The following is a 20,191-nucleotide window of genomic DNA, read 5'->3' as shown; positions in this document are numbered from 1 at the left end:
GCAGGATACGAGGTGGCAGCAGCCCTGCGCCTCCCTCCGCCTCCTGCCAGCTGCGAACCCCCGCTTGCAGCCGGTTCCGACGTGCACGGAGGCACGAGCCGGGCAGGGCGCGATGCGTGGCGCAGCGCTCAGGGCTGGCCACCGGAGGGCGCCCCAGGGCAACCCTCCCCCCGCTCCGAGCCCCGGGCAGCCCCCCCCCCACGCACCCCCCAGCTCACCCTCCTGCGCGCTGCAGCCCCTCCGCTTGCAGCCGGTTCCGACGCGGGCCGCGTGCAAGCAGGCAAGCACGGGGGGGGGGGGGGGCGCGAGGCACGCTGGGTGATGTAGTCCTGGGCCTGCTCTTCGTAGAGCTAGAAAGGGTGCAGAGGGGACCACTCTATGAATGTCAGGGGTTTGCTTCTGTTAGCGGCGTTCCCTGTTGCTGTTTCTCTCCCGGGGTGGGAGGCGAGGGGGAGAAACCCAGGATGTCTCCAGAGGGGCTGGACTACAACTCCCATCAGACCCACGCAGCATGGGCAATGGGAGTTGTAGTGCAGACTATCTGGCGGTCTACCCATTGACTCCCCCCGCACCCGCACCCCGTTCTTTCTCACCTGCTGTGAAGAACTGTGCGTTTTAATTCCGTTTGCTTTGGGAGCACGCAGAGTGAGGGGGGAGAGGAGAGGCGCAGCGGAGCCTTTCCGCCAGCCCTGCTGAAAGAGGCCGTCATTTTTTCCTCTTCCCTCCCCGGCATTTTTCCTTTGTGCGCCCCCTGTCCTGTCTTTCTAGATGGCAAGCCTGCCGGCTGCGGCTGCCTTGCTGCCCTTGTGTAAGCAGCTCCAGGAGCTGTTTCAGTTGAGGAGCACGATATATCTATCTATCTATCTATCTATCTATCTATCTTGAAATAAACAAGTCATTAAATACAGTCTTAAAGTACCACCTATGCACTGACAGGCAAGTCACTGGAGCACGAGCGGCTGCTTTTCCAGGCCTGGATTTAATCCTGGAAGGCCACCGAGGGGGGCAGGGTGAGGAGATGGGCTCCTGCTGCTGCCCTGAGGGGCTGGAGTGGGGTAGAACCCAAGCCAGCCTCAGTCCCAACTCTCCCACTTGCACCGGTCCTTACTGATGGGCTGTTGATAAGCTTCTCTTGCTGAGCCTCACCCACCCCACAACCTGCAATACGGGCAGGACAGCAGACTACATTGCAGGGCTGTTATGCACTATTCTCTCAGCCCGACTGTAACACTGAGACAGTACTGGGTTATACTGTTATTCTCCCAGACTCAACCCAACCCCCATTTTGCAATTGGCCTACATTGCAGGGTTGCTGTAATTCAGTTTCTCAGCCTGACCCCCCCACCCCTACGTGCAATATTCAGAGTGCACTACACTGCAGGGCCGTCGTATGCCAGCCTCTGCCTGCCAGGGTGGGCAGGTTTCAGACACTGGTTCATTCAGCTCTTTTGCGTGAAGGAATGAATGTTGCTGCGCTGCCAGGGTGGATCCCTTTTGTGCTGGGTTTGCATTTAGGGCTGAATTGTTTGGACTCTGGGCACGTTTTCGTTTTGTTTTATTGCAACGTCCCGGGTGTTGCGCAGAGGATGGATTCGATGAGGCCGAGCTTCGTTTATGGTTCACAGGCAAACGAACAAACTCCTTCCGGTGTGAGCTCCCTGAGAGCCAGTGGCCAGCCATCCCAGGGCTATTCCCTACAGGAACACCGCAGGGCTGTCGCGTTTTCAAGGAAGAAGCACTGAACTGTGGAAGAGCAGGGAGCGAAGAGGAGCCCGACGAAAGAGAACCACCGCCCTGCACGACATTGGCCTCCTGAGCACGCCTTTATTTGCACCACCGCTGGCTGCTTTTCTCCCCACCCGCACACCCCTCGCCCCGCTCTCCAGCTAACTGCCGCTCTCTGCTCGGTTCTGCTCTTCTGGGGCTTCTGTCCCGGACAGTGGGGCGAGGGAACCGGAGCTCTGGCTGCCCTCTCCTTCGTCGCCCGCCTCGTCGTCATCATCGTTCTCCTCCTCCTCCTGGTCCAGCTCCTGGGCAGGGACGCGGATGCCCAGCTTCGCCTCCACGCTCCAGAGCCGGCCCTTGACGGCCTGCAGGTGCTCCCTCAGGGCCTTGAGGGATCTCAGGCAGGCCTGGCAGCTACGGATATCCTTCTTGCCTGCAACGGGCAGAGAGGGCTGAGCGGCCGGCACGGAGCAAGGGCGGCCCGTCTGGGTCGCTCTCGTTCCGTCGGCATTCTCCCTCCTGCTGTTTTCGCTGCTTGCATGGATTTTATTCTGGCCTCGCTAAACGCAGGGTGTTGCACCATCCACCCAGCAAACCTTATTCATCCTGGCTTCTGATTGGGGCTGGAGCAGGCTTTGCCCAAGCGGACTTTCAAGCGGATATTGTAGCCTTCCTAAGGGCTAGGAGCTTGCTTCCATTTTAAAAGTGGTGGCACAGGCTTTTGGGGACTCCACACCCCAAGTGTTCTGCTCTGGGCCTTTTCTGTGTCCCACGAGCAGCCTCCCAGCCGTGATTGGGGGGGCTGTTTAACAGGGCTGTGGGGTGGCCCCCCACTTTCATACTTACGCTCCCGGCGGTGGCAAGACTGAAACTCCCTGACAGCCTCCAGCTCTTGAACAAGGGCTGTGATCTCTGGACAAGGAGCCGGCCGGGGAAGAGCAGGGGCGGGTCGCCGTCCGTCTGCCGGAGGGCCATCCTGGGAGGTAGGGGGCTCAGGGGACGCAAGAGCCGAGGCTTGGCCTTCGGGGCCACCTGCAAGAGGAGAGCAGAAGCAGGACTTGGGAAATGGGGCACCTGATCCGGAACCCGGGGGGGGGGGGGCTGGGGCGGCCTCCTCGTTCCGCTTACCGCTCTCAGCTGCTGTGCCCGGCTGGGACTCCGCTGGAGGCAGGGGCTGACGGGGCCCCCCTGGGAAAAGCAAAACGGAAGGGAGAGGGCAGCATCAGGCAACGTCAGCAACTCCACCAGGGCCACCAGCTCGTCCCCTCGGGGACTCCGGCTGCATCAGGGCCCAGCAGCCCTGGACGGGGGATGCCGAGAGAGCGCTGCCTCCTGCCCGCCATTTGTCCAGCCCTTGACCGTGCCAGATGGTTCCCCAGGGAGCAAACGCCTTGGAGCCCTGAACGCCGGCGTACACCCCGGTCCCACTCACCGTCCCCTACAGCTGCCTCTGCCTCCCCACCCTCCTTTTCCTCCGGTTCTCCACGAGCTCCTTCTCCTAATTGGCTGGAAGCAAGAGCACACACGCATTGACGGCATCACATGTGGCCAAAAGTGACCCTCTGGCCCAGCCGGGAAGCTCCCAGGGACCCCAGCTCAAGGCTTCTGCCTCGTACTCAGTGGGGATGACAGCCGCACCGCTGCCCCCCCCCCCCCGGTCTCTGCCTGGTCCACCTTCCCTCCCTGAGCCAAAGACGTTCCACAGCTGGGCTTCCGGAGGGCCAAATATTCACCTTGCGCCCTTCTCATAGCTGGATCTGGAACGGGAACAGGAAAAGGAGGCGGGTCAGGCAAGCCCCCTCTGGAGACACCTCTCCTCGCAGGCTCAACGCGGCAAAGCCCAAAGGGGCCATTTTGCTGCCATGGAGCCAAGTGACGCTCACCTACACGCACTCACGCAGGGACACACCCTGCGGCACCTCCAGTTTGCCCAGGCGCTACAGAGCCCAGTCAAAGGAGCACGTGTCCCACGAGGCGCAAAGGGAACTGTTTGCACACCGGCCACGTGTCTGGGCCAGAGAGGCCGGCTGCTCTGCCCCAGCAGGGACCACAGGGGAGACTCCCGTCCAGCTGCAGGAGGCCTCCGGCGGCCTCTGGCTCTTCTCCCCTGCTCTGGGTGTTACCTGCGCCGATGGCGCCGTTTACACGACAGCCAGCTCCTCATCGTGCAACCCACGAGGCTCGGCCTGGGCTCGCTGCAGGTAGAATCCTCGCCTGTCTCCAGGGATCCGAGAGCACAGGATTCCACCCCTGGCTGTGAGGTCACCGTGGCCAGTCCGTGGTGGGCCACGCAAGCTCCGGCTGGAATCCACACACGAAAGTGGGGTGGGTGGGGGATGCAGCTCCACGGAGGAAGACACCGGGGCAGTGGATCCGCACCTGTTTCTTACCCCCAGCGCACGCCCACCCACAGACCCAGCTCCCTCGATCTCTTCAGGTCAGCAACGAAGCAGCCTGTGCAAACCAGATCCTGGCCCCTGTTCATTCGTGGTGTCCCAGGGTGACCTGGAATGTGCCACCACTTCCCAGTGTTCCCTGTCATTGGATCTGCGGTATGTAAAAGTCAATGAAAGAGTATTTTGATGACCAGGCTTCTGAAATTCCTGAAGAGCCATTGAGTTCCTGAGCCTGCAGCTTCCTCTTTTCCCCACAGTGAGGAGCTGGAATCCCACAGCAGCTAGAAGAAGAAGAAGAAGAAGAAGGGTTCCTTCCCCAGCCAACCACACTGGGAGTGCTGGGAATTGTAGGAGGTTGTTTTCCCCCTGTCTAAACATGCATAGGATTGCAGCCTTAAAGTATTTTCATCCTACTCCTTGGCCAAAATGACTCCTGGGAGTGACTTACAAATAATCCATAAATCACACAGTCTTTGCCCACAAGCTTAAAATATAAAAAGACACAACACGAAAAGAAAAAAGGATTGGGAGGGAAGAGGAAAATAAGTCATCTTTCAGCAGGGTGGATGGGATGGCCCTGCTCACCACTCACTCCTGCCTGCTGGCAAGGCGCTGTAATATTTTCACTTGGACCGTGACAAAGCCTGAAATGGGCACCATGACAGGCAGAAATTGAACAGCTATAGCCCCATCACAGCTTTATATCCATGGTGGGGAGGCTCTATTTAATGCCATCAGTCACAAAGCTTTGAAGCCCTACACTATTTATTCTTTATCTGCTGCTTTTCAGGTGGACCTCACAAAGCAGGTTACATACAATTATAAAAACAATACGTAAGAACCACACTTAGGCGATAAAAGAGGAACAAAGGAACAACTTCCATGACAGCAGCTGTGTTAAGTCTGTTGCAACACAGGTCTGTCAGCAATGCCCTTGTGCGTCCTATGTAAGGCAAACAGGGCCTATCTTTATGGAAAAGAATAAAACAGACACAAATCTGTCATCAGAAATGGCAGAATTTTAAATCCGGCAAGAGAGAACTTCTCAGCCTGCCAGGACGTGGCTGCCACAGACCTTAAGCAGCCGTCGTGGCGCAAAGGAACTTCAAAGGGAGATTAGATCGAGAGGGCGCTGAGCTAGAATTTATCAACAGGTTCAATCCTATCAGCAGAGGTTTGAATCAGGATAAAGGCATTTTATCACCCTACATGTATGAATTGGCTTGCCTAGTGCCAGGATGTTTGTGTTCTTAACGGAAGCGGTTTGTGAACGGCTGCTGTTAATAATGTGATTCTCACTGTCTGTACTTTCTGTATTTAATTTCCCTCTGACCTCACGGTTTACAATCCCTTCCCTCACCCCACCAGCCATGTATGCATCACTGAAACTTTAGATAACGCTCCATGTATCTCCTGACGTGGGCTGCAGGCCCGTCGCGAAAGCTCGTGCCAAAACAAACAACAGGTGTTTGTTTTTTTCCAGAAGTTGCTTCAGTTTCATCCCCCCACCTCTCAGGGGAAAGTGGTTCTTTAGAAGCCCCTCTGAGGGCAGTTGGGGAAGGAAGAGAGACCGATACATCCTTCCTCACTCCCACCGTCCCAAAAATGCTCTTAGCCCTATGGAGTTTCTTTTGGGGGAGTTTTGGGGGGAGAGGACAGAACAGTTGCAAAGTATTGCAACTAAAAGGAACCTACACACACATACACACACTAGAACACAAGGAGAGCGAGCGAGCTGATAAACATAATAATGAAGTAAATAAATCATTGTACTCAAGGCACCACCTCTGGGAAGACCCAATTGTGGGTCCTCAGCTGCCTAACCCGTGGGGAGGGTGCTCTGGAAGAAGGGCTTTTGAGAAGCGCCTTCGCCAGTTCACGTGGGAGGAGGCAGTCCTGAAGGGAGAGCCAGTTTGCACTGGGAAGTGCTGGGCTGAATAACACCCTGATAATGGCAGCAGCAGCCTGGCACGTAGGGCAGCCTTGCAAAAGGCGCCTTCCTTATCGCCCTGAGAAGAGCAGCATCCCTTGCAGATTAGAGACTAGTGGAGAACCAACGTTTGGGCCAGAGACGCTTGTGCAATGTCAAAGATTCCTTTGGAGATAGAACTTCAAAGCTGCTTTGCCCGGCGTTTATTTGTGAGAAGTTCCTGATGGGCAGCAGGCTGGGACGCTGCAGAAGACCCAGAGTGAGGCTGGGAGGAAGCAGCGCAGGGCACAGTCCTCTGAGCATGTTCAGGCAGGGGAAAAGCCCCACAACGCCCAGCCTGCTCCAGGCCACCCCCACCCCCCACCCCTCTGTTTTGCCTAAACAGGCACGGGAGGGCTGGGCCTGGAGCGAAGCCGCCCGCCCTGACCAGCGGAAGAGGCCAATGCCAAGAATGTGGGTATAGAGTGCAAATGGACGCCTCAGCCACTTGCAAGCGGCCACCCAGACTGCTCTGCGGTGCCATGGAGATGGTGGTGATGTCGGCAAGGCAGCTGCTGGGCGCGTATTGCTTGTGTTTCTGAAAGGCAAACAAACAGACGGCAGTGTTTGAAAATGCAATGCAAAATGAGAGCATGGCCCCGTTTTATGTGCCTCTTCATTTGGCCTGTGGTTTGTTACCCCCCCTCCACTTGAGTTAATTGTGCCCTAGTGGTTAGAGCTGGACAGGGAGCCTGCAGGCCCCGCCAGGCGTGGCGGCACCACAGCTCCCATCGCCCCTCTCACCAGGGCTGCAGCTGATGGGAGCTGGAGTCCGAGAGCACCTGGAAGGCCGGCGGAGGCTCAGATTCCCGCCCAGCCCCCAGGATTAACCTTGGGCCGCTCTCGCGCCCTGCCTGGCCCACCTCGCAGGGTCGTTGTGAGAATAAAAGGGGAAAGAGCATAATAGACGGAAGCTTTTAGCAAAACCCCCGAAAAACTCGCGGGGATTTTCTCCTTAAGGGCCCCAAATGAGGGGCCACGTGCTACAACTCAGCCATGGGAACGATCATCCCAACAACAACAACGTCGCTGAAGTGGGATTCCTTTAAAACCTCCAACTGGATGGTTCCTAGGAGGGGGGTGGAAGGGAAACCAGAGAGAGGAGGGGAGAGAGCGGCTCCCGGCCTCCCTCCCGGCCTCCCTTCCGGTGTGTCTCGTCCTCTTCTGGAAGTGACGTCAAGCGTGGCTCGGCCTGCGCCGTCCTTGTAATGCGCGCATGCGCGTCCCCTCCCGGAAGTGACGCGCCCTCCGTGGGTCCGTGCGCGACTCAAATGCGCCCCCTCCGCCTCCTGCTGCCAGAAGTGACGCGAGAGAGGGCCAGTGGGCGGCCGACGAGGCGTTTCCGTTTCCGGTGGCTGGAGCTGGGGGTGGGAGAAGGGACTGAGGGGAGAGAGAGAAGAAGAGGCAGAGAGAAGAAGGAGGGGAGGAAGGAGGGGAGGAAGAGAGGAAGAGAGAGAGACGCCGAAGCCGCCTCCGCCGAGCCCAGCAGGCGGGAGGGACGGACGGACGGAGGGACGGAGGCCGCCAGCGGCTGAGGCTCAGGTGAGGCCGGGCCGGGCCAAGGCGTCGCTCGGGGCCTCCGTCGGGCAGGCGTCGGTGTAGCTGCAATACCGACACACACCTGAGGGGGGGGAGGCGCCCACGCCAACTACAGCGCCCATCATCCCCGGCCACTGGCCGCGATGGGCCTCAGCCCTAGAAGGCCCCGTGGGGGGCGGGGGCGGCCGTGAGGGGGTCCCCGTGGGCGTGGGGATGATGGGGGCTGGAGTTACCAAAGCGACCCATGGGTGGGGTGGGGTGGGGGGATTGGTGCAGGGCTTAGGCGACCCGGTGCCCTCCAGGTGGGGCTGGACTACAGCCCCCATCATCCCCAGCGACTGGCCACACTGGAGGTCTATGGCACCTGCAGGGTATCCTGTGATGGCCAGGGGGTGGGTGGGGGGGTGGCTGTGGCTGCTGGGCCTCTCTGCTTTCCGTTGTGGGGAGGGGAGGGGGCGCCCTTCCTCTGGCGTCACACTTGTGGGCTTCCCCATGGGGCCTCTGTGGGATCCCGGCTGCTGCTGGACGGGATGAGGCCCCCCACCCCTCCACCCCTCAGCCTCAGGGCTCTTCAGAGGCCCCTGTGCTTCTGGCTGCATGTCTTGCCTGTGGGGGGCATGCGTACATCCTGCCTGGCAACAGGCCTCTGGAGCACTAAGTGAGAATTAGGACTTAGCCATTCCAGCTGGGGGGCTTTTTCAAAGCAGTGCTGGCTTGCGAAGGTTCGGGCTGGGGCTGGGGCTGGGGGCTGGTGAGGAAGACGGTGGGAGACGCCCGTCCCCCGGGCTCGGAGGTCTGACTCTGCGTGTGGCTTAACAAGTTGTAACTCTCGCAACAACGACTCCATATGGCCGGCTGGCGTTGTTTCATCCCCCCCCCCCAGTATTGCAGGCGGGGAGGCCTGAGGTTCGGGTGGGGGGGGGTCCGTTGCTACATGGAGGAGGAGCAGGAGGAGCGCAGTCAGCTGGAGGCGGAGAGCTCTGCCAGTGGCAAGCAGTGGTGGAGGGAGGGGGGCTGTGGCCCTCACGTTCGGTTCTACTGGTGCCCTTCGCCCCGGAGGACCTGGCTGGCAGCGGCCACAAACAGGATGTTGGATTAGCAGACCTTTGACTTGGTCCAGCTGGGCTTTTCCCAGGAGAGCTGAAGGGAGGGAGGGAGGGTGGGTGGGCAAGCCCAGCCCTGCCTCCACCCCCCCACCCCCCATCTCTTGGCTCTCCTGGGCAGGAGGAGGGTGAGCAACAGGGCAGGAACAGCTGTCACAAGGCTCACTGGGTGACCCTCGATGCTGCGCACCAACTCTCGGCCTCCGTTGCTTCACACTGTGACTGGGAAGTCATGATTTGGGGCGAGTGAACCAGGTGCACCGTCTTGAGGTCTCTGGAGGGTAGTTGGGATAAACGCAATCTAATAATGGAAGGAAATGCCTGAGGATGGGGTTTGATGGCCAGGGGAAGGTGCGTGCGTGTTCGTGTGTGAGTGACGGACGGACTCCGTTGGTGATAAATCATTGAGAAGAACTCCTGGTGGTCGTTCTGGAGTCTCTCATGTAGCCCATCCTTGTCTGTGTGTCTCTCCCCTCCCCACACTCCTTTTCTTCTTCCCAAGAGCTCCGGGTGTGGCATATGTGGCGGTTTCTCCCGCACCCGACTCATGTTATTTATCCGTCAACCGCTGTGTGAGGTAGGTTAGGTTGAGAGGCAGCAGCTAGCCAGAGGCCACCTAGTCAACGTCATGGATGGGTGGGGACTTGAGCCTAGGCCTGAATCTGGTGCTGGTTCTCAGGCACGAGCCCCGCAGAGGTTTGCTCTGGGCTGGAGGGTGTTTTGCGGTGGAGCTGCTCTTGGGGGCGGCTCTGCCAGTAAGGGCTGGCTGGCTGGCTCTCGTTGCTATGAACAAAGCCGCCTTCCTTTCAGTGCCGGCAGGCAAAGAGTGTGCTCGGCGGGGAGTTGGGCTGTCCCAGGAGGGAGTGTCGGGTGCTGTGCGGAAAGGCTGAGGAGCATTGTGAGCGCAGGGCCAGGTAATCCCTTTATTGCCTCCTTTATCAGTTGCCTTCTCAGCAGGGCCGAGGAGCCTGCAGTGTGACTCCCGATTGTTGGGCTCTGGGGGTTTCTCTTGGCTTAAAATAGTCTCCTGGTGACTTCACTGTTTAAACACGGGTGTGGTGGAGGGGAAGGAAGCCGGCAAGAAAACTCTCTCCGCCTTTCGCGTCCTGGAGGGCTGGCGCTGGGAACTCTGCTCGACAGCTGGGTTTCCAGAGACAGGTGGGCTGTCCCGGGCGCACGGGATCGTGTGTGCTGGTAAGGGTGATGTCGCAGCACGCCCTCAGGCTCCTGCCACTCCAGCGGTGCTGCTGGAAGTGGTTCCCTTGACCCCCGCTGCTGTGGTTCTGGCGTGCTCCCCTCCCCCTCATTCCGCAGCAGCTTCGCCTCTTCAGAGCGGAGCCGCACAGAGGAAGCTTTGAGGGCGCAAACCTGGAAGCAGTTTTCCTCCCGGCGTCCTTCGAGCCCAGCTGAAGCGACGCTGTCCCTGCAGCCCCCCCCCCCCCGGCTGCTGTGGGAACACCCCTTTGCTGTCAGCTGTGTCCTTTCTGCAGCTGGGGCTCGCGTTGGTTCGTCTGCCGCGGTTCACAGAGGGCAGGGTGACCAGGGACTAAACTTCCTCCTCTGGCCACATGTGGGCCAGACGGCAGATGTGGGAGCGCTGAAAAAGTTCTCTTGCTGGCCTGACGTCATCAGGGGGATCATGTGCGTTTTATTTCTAAAAGCTCCCTAGGAACTTGAAAGGCGAAGCTCTTGTGCGCTGCGCTTAATCTGGGTTTCATCACTCTGAAATAATCGTCGTCAGATGTTCTTTCTTCTTCCTTTGCAAGTGGAAATTGGGATGGGTCCTCTGCCCTGGCTCTTGACTGCGAAGCCAGCTGGCAAGGGCAGCCCTGGTTGCCCAAGTGAGCTCTCCTGACCCACAGCCAGGAGGATCCTCCCCTCTCCCCCCCCCTTTGTGAGATCTGGCAATCGCCTCCTTGGCGTGAGTTCGAGAGTGTCGGATAAGACTGGATATGGAGCGGCGTGCTTGCAATCTGTGGCTAAAAGGCTGGGCGGTGGTGTGTGATTACAGCTTTTGATAAAGCAGCGAAACCCTGGCTGCGGACTTTGAGGGGAGCCGCCGGAGCGGTGGCTTCTGTAGGCAAAGGAGGGCGAGCGGCCGGAGCACCACCTGCAGTAATTGTATGCTGAGATCTAATTGTGGCTTCTCCCATCTTCTTCCCCCACCACGAACGGAACATCCAGCAGGAGCAGCAAAATGAAGGCCGGCTGCCCCGTCGTGGAGAAGCCGGAAGGAGGAGCAGGTGGAGGAGGAGGAGGAGGAGGTAAGGCCGCGCACCCTGCAGCCAGGCACCCCCCACCCCACCCCACCCCACCCCCCACGCTCGGGCTTGGCATGTGAGAAGCTAGGTGTCGTTGCCTTCTTTGTGTCAGAACAAACCTGTAACCATGTGAGGTCGACCGTCTGCTCGGTCCTTGGTATTACTTGGGCAGACGCATTCGCTCCAGCAGGGCCCTTGTCCCTCGCTGAGAGCTCGTCTTCAGACAGGGGCTGCAAAGCAGTGGAAAGGGAGGTTTTGGACACGCCCGTCCACCAGCCTTAAGACCCCTGGGACCCATCGCTCATGCCGAGGAAGCCGAAATGCACAAGTGGCGGGAGGGGTCGCCTGGGAGAGCGAGGGAGAGCGGCAGGACCCTTGGAGAGGAGCGCGGGAAAAGGCAGGCCGGGGTTCCAAAGGCCACCTGTGCTGTGCCTGTTCCCCGCCGTGGCGGGGATGGAGGCTGTCATTTCCCCAGCTTTATCATCTTTTCATTTATCTTCGCCACATCCCCGCTCAAGCCCAGCACCACACGAATTCTGCAGCCATTGGCCTTGAGCTCAGGGATAGTTTTTCACGGCTGGAGGTGAAGGGGGTGGGTCCTCAGCCAGGTTGTTTGCGCGGCTGTAGCTGAGAGGGTTCCCGCAAGTCCTGGTTTATGAACTTGAGTTGTTCTTCCATGAAAAGAGTTGTTCAAAGCAACGTAGAAATGGGTTTCCAGGCGAGGAGCAGGACTGGGTGACTCAGAGGTCCTGCCGTTTGGAGGCCAGCTGGCTTGTCAGCATGGGGGGGGCTGTGTCCAAAGGAAGTGTGTGTGTGTTGGGGGGGGGGTTTCTAGGCTTGGGATGAGCTTTTCACAGCTCCTTCTGTGATCCCTCTCCAGGTTACCACTTCCCAGACTGGGCCTACAAGACCGAATCCAGCCCGGGCTCCCGCCAGATCCAGCTGTGGCACTTCATCCTGGAGCTGCTGCAGAAGGAGGAGTTCCGGCACGTCATCGCGTGGCAGCAGGGCGAGTATGGGGAGTTCGTCATCAAGGACCCCGACGAGGTGGCTCGGCTGTGGGGCAGGAGGAAGTGCAAGCCCCAGATGAACTACGACAAGCTGAGCCGGGCCCTCAGGTCAGTAGGCTGGGAGAGGGAACTGACCGGCCTGCTTGCGTTGCCTGACCTGCAGATGGAAAGCAACCTCACGGGTTAGGCAGGTGCCCCAAATCCAGAGGCGCCTGCACCTTGTCCATTGGCAAAACCCTCCGTCCACTGAGGTTTTCACGGGCGAAGGAGGAGATCCCTCCTCCTGTCCCCAGAGGCCGAGGCAGAAGCCAGCTGCCTCTAGGTCGCTCCGGCAGTTCTGCTTTCTGTGGCTGGCCAGATTCCACAGTCGGAGCTACCTGGGCTGTGGCCCTGTTCAGGGGGCTGCATGGAACGCCCTGGGGCTGACGCCTGAGTCATCCTGCACAGACGGGGTCTCGTTGTCAGCCTTGTAGGAAGGGGTCTTCTCATTCTGGTCTCTCTCACTGAGCCCTGTTCTGAAAGAATAGGTCACTGGTAGGTTTTGTTTCCTCATGGGTTGTAAGGCAGGAAATGTGAACGTTGATGAAAGGCGGTGAAACGGAATGAGACCCCCAAATCAACTGGCTTTCTGCCATTTAATTCCCTGACCATCAAGGCAGTGTTAATAGTAATAATAATAATGATGATGGTTAGCATTCAGCCATACCTCGTGGGTCTCAATCATGGCCTGTTTGTGGCTGGTGCTGCAGGGTCATTTAGACACAGCCAGGGCCAGACTGCAGTGGGGGCGGCTGGCTGGGACTCAGCCACTGGTCCTGGGGTGGTGTAGCGTGGCCCAGGGTCAGCCCAGGAGCCTGGGCCGTTTCCCTCTGTGCTGCCACCACCAGGCAGCGACTGCTCCCCTTGGCAGGGCTGCTAGCATCCCTGGCCTGCCCTCACCTGGGCGCCCTCGCCCACGCGTCTCACGAAGCAACTGCAGCTGGGCAGCAGGCTGCGTGAGGGCACAGGCGGTGCGACGCCTTGACTTTCGCTCCGGGAAGCCGTGGCGTGGTGGAGTGGCCCTGGCTGCCGTGTGCCCTCTGATCCCTCTCTGGTGGCGTAGGCTAAATAAACAAGGAAGTGCAGGCAGCGTTTGCATAATGGATTGGGAAGGAAGTTGCCCATTGAAGAATGCCAGCGCGTCACTGATTGACGGGAGGGGGAGCAGGGGCCTCCCCTGGGATTCCTCCAGGACGCTCAAAATGGCACTGGGGAGGGAAACCAGTAGAGCCGGCTTGACGGGCTCCCAGAGGGGGGAGGAGGAGGAGCAGGGCATCGCTCGGGCCTTCCTCCGAGCTGCTTCTCCCTGGCCTCCAGCCGGCTGCCCTGGATCTTGTCCTCTCCGCCGGGTGGGCATCTCCTGCGTCAGAGGGGGGCGTCTTCGCTTACGCTTGTGTTTTTTGGCAGGTATTACTATAACAAGCGGATCCTTCACAAGACTAAAGGGAAGCGCTTCACCTACAAGTTCAACTTCAATAAGCTGGTGATGCCCAATTACCCCTTCATCAACATCCGGCCCGCTGGTGAGCAGGAGCCGCTCGCTCATCTCTCCAGGGGGGCGGGGGTGGGGGTGTCAGGACAGCGGCCCAAATTGCCAAAGGCCCCCCCCCCCCGGCCCCCAAAAGGTTGCCTGGTCCAGATTGTCTCACATACGAATCTTCAAGCCGCGCATGTTGAGCGGGCAAAGCCTTTGTCCAAAAGGAAAGAATGAATATATGTATTCATTCCATAGCAGTGTTTTTCCCTTCGAGTCCCTCTCTGTCTCCCTCTCCCTTCCCTGCTCCATTTTCGGAACACAGCAAAGTCCCCCTGATTTGAAGGGCTTGCTTGCTTGGCTCTGCCCGATAGCGTGGGGTGTTGGCTTTTATTGTGCCCGAACGGGGTGCGGGGTGGCAGCTTCTACGCCCGTTCCAGACAGCCACGGGCCGGCTGCGTTGTACAGAAATCCTGGGCTAAAGTCCGGGTGACACTCAGGCTCCTGCCGCGCTGAGGACTCTGGCAACAAGTCTAGGCAGCTGCTGCTGCTGCCTGGGTTCCTTTCTTCCTCCTCTGGGACACGCCCTGCGCTCCCTCGGGCCGGCATCCAGGAGAGAGGAGGTTGCCAGGGTCCTGGAATGCGTCTTGATTGCAGCTTGCTTGCTTTCGTCTTGCCCGGGGAGTAAAAGGGCCGATGTAGGCCTCAAACCTGTTTGGGTGGAGGCGCAGCAGAGGGCTGGAGCGGCGTTTCCTCTTGTGGTGCAAAGCGCTCGTGCCAGGCGAGGAGCGGTGGAGGCTGGAGAGCAGGGCGCCGGCCCTGGGTGGGGAAAGAGCGGCTGGGCCGGACGCGGAGGGCTGCTTCGCACAGTGTGTGTGTCTGTCATGGGGGGCAGGGGCAGGGGCGAGAGGAGAGGGTTGGGAGGGTCCCAGCAAGAGCAGTGGTGCTCAGGCAGGGTTCTGGCCCACCCTCAGACGCTTATTGAGAGGCTCCTCCGGATCAGTCAGGGTGGCGAAGGTTCCCAGAAGGGCCACCTGCTCCTCCGCGCAGACCTCCCCCTTGGCCAAAATGCTCAGAGGAGGAGGAGATGGGCTGGGCCTGTCAGTGGGCATGAGTCCTGATGATGGAAAGAGGAGTCCTGACCCCCGGGGGCTGGGGAGGGCAGGAAGGGGGTTCCAGCAGTTGCCTCCATCCCCTGTTTGGGAGTTTCCGGGGTCCCACGACGCCCCCCCCACGCCCCCCCCTGAGGCTGTGAACCTCTGTTGGCCCAGGTTTTCCGCTCCTAACGCCTCCTGTCTGCCTCTTCCTCCTCCTCAGGTGTCGTTCCCCAGAGCGCTCCCCCTGTCCCGACGGCCTCATCCCGGTTCCACTTCCCTCCGCTGGACGGCCACTCTCCCACCGAAGACGCCCAGCCCAGCCGCTTCTCTGGCAGGTCCCTGGCGCCGCCCGGCCAAGAGGCGCTGAACAACGGCAGCCTTGCGGAGAAGTCATCGCCAGTGCCAGAGCTGGAGGCGGGCTCCCCGGATTGGCGGCGTGGGGTCGACCTCCTGGCCTCCCGCCACTCGGCCACCGCCCCGGGCGGCGTCGGCGGCCCCCAGAAGCGCAAGCCGGACCTGGTGCTTCCTCTCTTTGGCCGGGCCGGGATGTACCCGGACCCTCACAGCCCGTTTGCCATCTCTCCGCTCCCGGGCCGCGGCGGGGTGCTGAACGTGCCGATCTCGCCGGCCTTGTCGCTGACACCCACCCTCTTTTCCTACAGCCCCTCCCCGGGCATGAGCCCTTTTGCGGCCGGGGGCAGCAGCTGCTTCTCCTTCAACCCGGAGGAGATGAAGCACTACCTCCACTCACAGGCCTGCTCCGTCTTCAACTACCACCTGAGCCCCAGGACTTTCCCTCGCTACCCGGGCCTGCTCATCCCCCACCTCCCGTGCCAGGCGCCTCCGGAGGACCAGCCCCAGTTCCCCATTAAGCTGCAGCCCCCGCCCGTGGGGCGCAAGAACCGCGAGCGCCTGGACAGCGGGGGAGGAGGAGGAGGGGGAGGAGGAGGAGGAGGAGGAGGAGGAGGGGGCCCTCCCGTGGCTTGTCAGCCCCCTCCGGCGTCCCCCCAGATCAAGACGGAGCCCATCTTTGACCAGGAGCCAGACAGCAGAGATTCCCCGGCCAGAGACCTGGCGGAAGGGGCGAGCGCGGCTGTGCCTCTCAAGAGCCCCGAGCGGGAGAAGCCTCTCTTTGCCAGGCCGGTGGCCCCATCGTGGACCTCAGCGTCGCCAGCAGCCGCCCAGGCCAGCTTCCCAGCGGTGGAAAGGCCCAAGCGAGAGGAAGGCGGAGCTGGTGAGAAGCCCCTCCAGGAGCCTGTGGGGGAGCCGGGGCCCCAGGAGAAGCGGGAGGATGCCGTGATGCCCCCCAAGCTGCGCCTCAAGCGCCGTTGGAACGGCGACCGGCAGGCAGAGACTGCCGAGGAGGGGGGCCAGGGCCGGAAGCCCTACTGGGCCAGCAGCCTGGACACCCCACACATCCTCCTGGCCCCCAAGGCTGCGGTGGATACTTAGAACGGCAGGGGCCCACAGTGGCCGGCTCCCTGGATTGTGGCGGAGGGGGCTAGAATGGTTTGGCTAATTCTAGAGGGGTTTGGGGGTGGGGGTGGGGGTCGCTTTGTGCGTGTGCGTGTGTTAATTGCAGGTGAAGCGCAGTTTGTCATGTTCTGAGAGGGGGCTGGGGGGCGGCTGGGGGGGGTCCCTGCTGGGGCACCGCTCGGCTCGTCTGCGCCTGGAGCCACTCGGGCCCTTTCGGCAGTGACGGCCGGTGCAAAGAGGCTCTGGCGGATCCCCCTCCCCCTCCTTTTTTCTATAGCATTTTATAGAAGCCAGAACCTTATCTGAATGTATATAGTTCCTTTCTAGGGAGGCAGAGGAGGACTTTCCTGTCTATATTAAGAACTGGAATGTGTCTTGTGTCAAAGGAGGAAGACACTTTATTGGGGGCGGGGGCGGGGGCCAGGAGCATTGCACTGTCTTTAAATTTTGAAAGCGCGAATTACAGGAAAACGAGGCAAAAATGGCGCAGCCGGCTGTGGGCCTGTGCTGCCTGCCTGGTGTTGATGGCGTCACGACCGGAAGCGTTGGTGTCAGAGTGGAGGTGGAGGTGGTGGTGGTGTCGTTGTTCACGTTTCAGATTTACCTTTTTGAAATATTGACGAAGCCATGATGAGCGGTTGTAAAATCTTTTCAGGGATGGGAAAGGGATGTGGATGTAAAACAAAAACAAAACCCAAATGCCTTTAATAAGATCCCTTCTTAATTTCCCTTCTTGGGTCTTGTGGCAGGGGAGGGGGCGTGTTTAGGCGCTCCGGACGGGGACCCCGGTGAGCTCCCAAAGAAGGGCCGAATGTCCGGATGTCTCCGGCTCCCTCCCGGCCTCCCCTGTCCTTTCTGTCTTGCCTTAACTCTGCACATTTTCGAGACCGGCGTCGAGGAAACAGAGAGGCTTGCGCTGGGCTGAAGTGGGGTGGGGGGTCTCCCCCTGCTCTTGGTGTGTCGGCCTTTGTGTCCCGATGTGCAAGACTCGGGGAGGGGGTGCATGCGAAGAGGCAAAGCGCTGCTCAGGGTATCAAAGTAGTGTCTGGGTCCTTGCGGTTGAAGTGTTTTGACGGCGCTGCTGCTGCAGAGCCGGAGGGAGGAGGGGATCGAAAGCCAGAGGCACAGAGGGTCAGTCACGCCTGGGTTCTTATCCCCCGGCTGTTTGCTGGGAGAATTTGGCTTTTCTGGGGTGGGGTGGGGGAACGCGGGGGTCTCCCAAGAGCATGTTCCTTTTCCTTCCACCTCAAGGATGACTTCTCTGTGGCTTCCTTGCAAATTGACCGAAGTGATGTCCGGGGGGGATTGTGGCCTTTCTCGTTTGCATGAGGAGATCAAGGGCTGGAGGTCCCTCGGACCCTTCTTGTCTCCGGGCAGGACGGGACGCCCAGCTCCGCTGCCGTCCCACGGGTAGGGACCACGGGAAGGGGCACCAGAGCCCTGTAGACTTGCCTGCTGCACCTTGTTGAATGTCTGCTTGTCTGCACCCCCTGCTCTCTTCTCCTCCCCCCCAGCCCCAATTCAGCCTGTTTCCTTCAGCTGACCAGGTTGAATGATTCCCCATTGGCCTCAGCCCTTGGTTGCTTGGAAAATGTTCTCTTGCGCGAGCAACGGCTGGTCTTCCGCTCGGCCAGCCGCCTCTGGGGGAGAAGAGGACATAAGGCCAGCTGTTGGGTCACCTGCTGGTAGACCAGGAAGCTGACGTTCCCCGGAGGCTTTGAACAATGGCACTCCTGGACATGCTCTTTGGGGTGGGGGTGTTTGGGTGATGTGGGCCGGGGTAGGGAGGCTGTGCCGCGTGTTGGTTGGCTCTGCGAGAGCTCAGCATGTACGGTATGCGCACCGCGCCGCCAGTCTTTGGCTTCAGCTGCCAAGTTGCACATTGCAGCCTTACGCCCCTCTTGGGGAGGGGGAGGGAGGGGAGGGGAGGGGAGGGGGGGAGGCCTTTCCCAAAGAGGAAGAGGGCTGGTGGAGGTGGGCTCTTAACTCAGGAACTGAAATCCGCGGCCTTCTCCAATCAGGACATGCAAACCTTTCAGTCCATTGAACCCAAGTGCCGGAATCGAGGTGGGGTGGGAGGTGGGGCAGGGGCGGGGCCGAGGAATCTTAAGATGGACATTTGCCGAGCCTTGCGTCTCTCTTTCCAGTCCTTGCAATGGGCTTCTGGCGGCTTCTCTTTCTCTCTGCTTCCTTCTGCCTGCCCCCCATCCTCCCTCCTCCCTTCCCTCGAGAGCCACTGCACTGCAAAGTGGCAACTCCTTGTTCAGGGATAACAGGGCTCAGGTTCTTGGGCAGTGGGCCGGGGGAGCAGAGCAGGCATCTGTGCTGGACGAGGTATTCTGCTCGGGGTGGGTGGGGAGGGCGGGCTATGGGGGGGAACCCAGCTCCGTTTGGACACGGCTCTCTCTTCCGCTCGGCTGGCTCAGGGAGCCGCGGCGGCAGCAGCAGCAGCTTGGCTGGCAGGCGATGCCCCTTCTCCGAGCTGTGTGCATTTGCAAGCGCTTCTTTTTGTTGGAGAAACGGCAGCGCACGTAAGCAGGAACACGGCTGTTCGTTGTGCCAAATATTTAAACTGGTGAGGTGTGGGTGGCTGGACCCCACCTGTGACTAATCAAGGATGCATTAACATTTTTAAACCCATTTTGATTTTCTAGCTGTAGAGAACATCATGGGGTGGGGAAACGAAGCTTTGAAGCTGACCCCCCCGCCCACCACGTTGCCCTCTTTCTCCCCACCCCCCACCCCCAGCAGGAGGCCACTTTGAGGGTTGGGGTGGATCTCGGCTTCTCTTCTACACTAACCTAACTTTTGAAGGTTATCCGATGGACCTGGCTCCATCCTGGCCATTCAGTTCATTTCCTGGTCTTCTCTGAAGGAGCAGGCAAGTAGCCTCTTGCGTAGCTGAGTTAATGCAGTGTGTGTGGGGTGGGGAGGGGGAGAGGGGGCCGTGGCCACATCTGCCTGATGTGCATAATGTTGGACACACCTTGGAAGGGAGTGAGTGAGTGAGGTGGAAACCACGTAGGTTTTTGCCGGGCTGCCTGAGTCAGTTCCGGCCGGCGTACAGGGACGGTGCGCTGCCTCCATCCTCCTCGGGCTGCCCCTGGATTGCCGTTTCCAGGGCAGCAACCCGCAAGAGTGGTACCCCACCCCGGTGATGCAAAAGTCTGTACTCTTTCCACGAAGTCTGCACTCTTTCTGACCTTCGGGAGAGGCTTAGGTCTGCGTGATTGTTACACCTTTAATTCCATCATTGTTTTGCTTTTAAACAATGTTAACATTTCCCCCCTTTTTCCTCTGGATCTTACGGATCCTGGTGGGTTTGAACAAGAGAGACTTCTTTGGTTTGAAATACTCTTCAATTAGCTTTTTTTTTAAGTGTTAAAGTGACAAAGTATTTACTGATAACCCTTTTAAAAATCCTTTTTCATGAGACATGGTCCTGTCTTTATGATGCTTTGACTCAGCAGGGACTAAACACGTATGAGCAGGCAGCTCTTAGCTTGAGGTATTTGTCCATGTAAAGCAGGATTAAAATTGTGTGTAAAAAAAAAATGTAAGTAGTCCTCTCATGCTTCTTTTGTGCAGTGCCTTTAGACGTTCCACTTTCTATAAAGTCTTCAAAAAAAAAAGTTTGCATATATATTATATATATGATGTAATGTTATAGAAATATATGTATAATATACATATTTTTTCCAGGGGTATCTGATAGCTCTGTATTTTGTTATGGAAGTTGATATGAAAAGTATTTTACCTCAAATTAAAAAAGTTAAATAAACCTTTTAAAGAAGCCTCCTGGAATTCCTTCTGCATCTTGCATGTGCGAGCCTTCCGGGGTCCCGATGGGATGGCGCCCAGTTTCAGCGCCCGTCCTTTGCGGGGAGGATCCGAGCAGGACTGAGCGGAGCACTGGGAGGAGTCGGCGTGCCGGCGAGGATCACGCCACGTCTCGTCACGGGGCAGGTGAGTCCATCGCTGCCGGGCGGAGGTCACGGATGCGGTGTGGGGGTGAGCCCAGGGAGTGAGCCCAGGGTCGCTCGGAGCCAGCCTTGCTGCCGCGGCAGGGAAGCCATGGGGGTCCAACTCCTCAGGTGTGTTC

At 59.2% G+C, this 20,191-nt stretch overlaps 1 protein-coding gene across 1 annotated transcript; it reads left to right on the top strand.

The window, feature by feature from the left end:
• Window positions 1-7,499: 7,499 nt before the first annotated feature.
• LOC134412167 (ETS translocation variant 3-like) lies at window positions 7,500-16,104 on the top strand. The gene is made up of 5 exons (XM_063145992.1): window positions 7,500-7,632; window positions 10,917-10,996; window positions 11,874-12,111; window positions 13,450-13,565; window positions 14,834-16,104. Exons 2-5 carry the CDS (start codon window positions 10,930-10,932, stop codon window positions 16,063-16,065), a joined length of 1,653 nt encoding a protein of 550 aa, XP_063002062.1. The 5' UTR covers window positions 7,500-7,632; window positions 10,917-10,929; the 3' UTR covers window positions 16,066-16,104.
• The last annotated feature ends 4,087 nt before the right edge of the window (window positions 16,105-20,191 follow it).

This window comes from Elgaria multicarinata, chromosome 21 (assembly GCF_023053635.1).
Source record: "Elgaria multicarinata webbii isolate HBS135686 ecotype San Diego chromosome 21, rElgMul1.1.pri, whole genome shotgun sequence".
Lineage (NCBI taxonomy): Eukaryota > Metazoa > Chordata > Lepidosauria > Squamata > Anguidae > Elgaria > Elgaria multicarinata.
The sequence above is the reverse complement of the archived record's forward strand: the minus strand, read 5'-3'. Positions and strand labels throughout refer to the sequence as shown.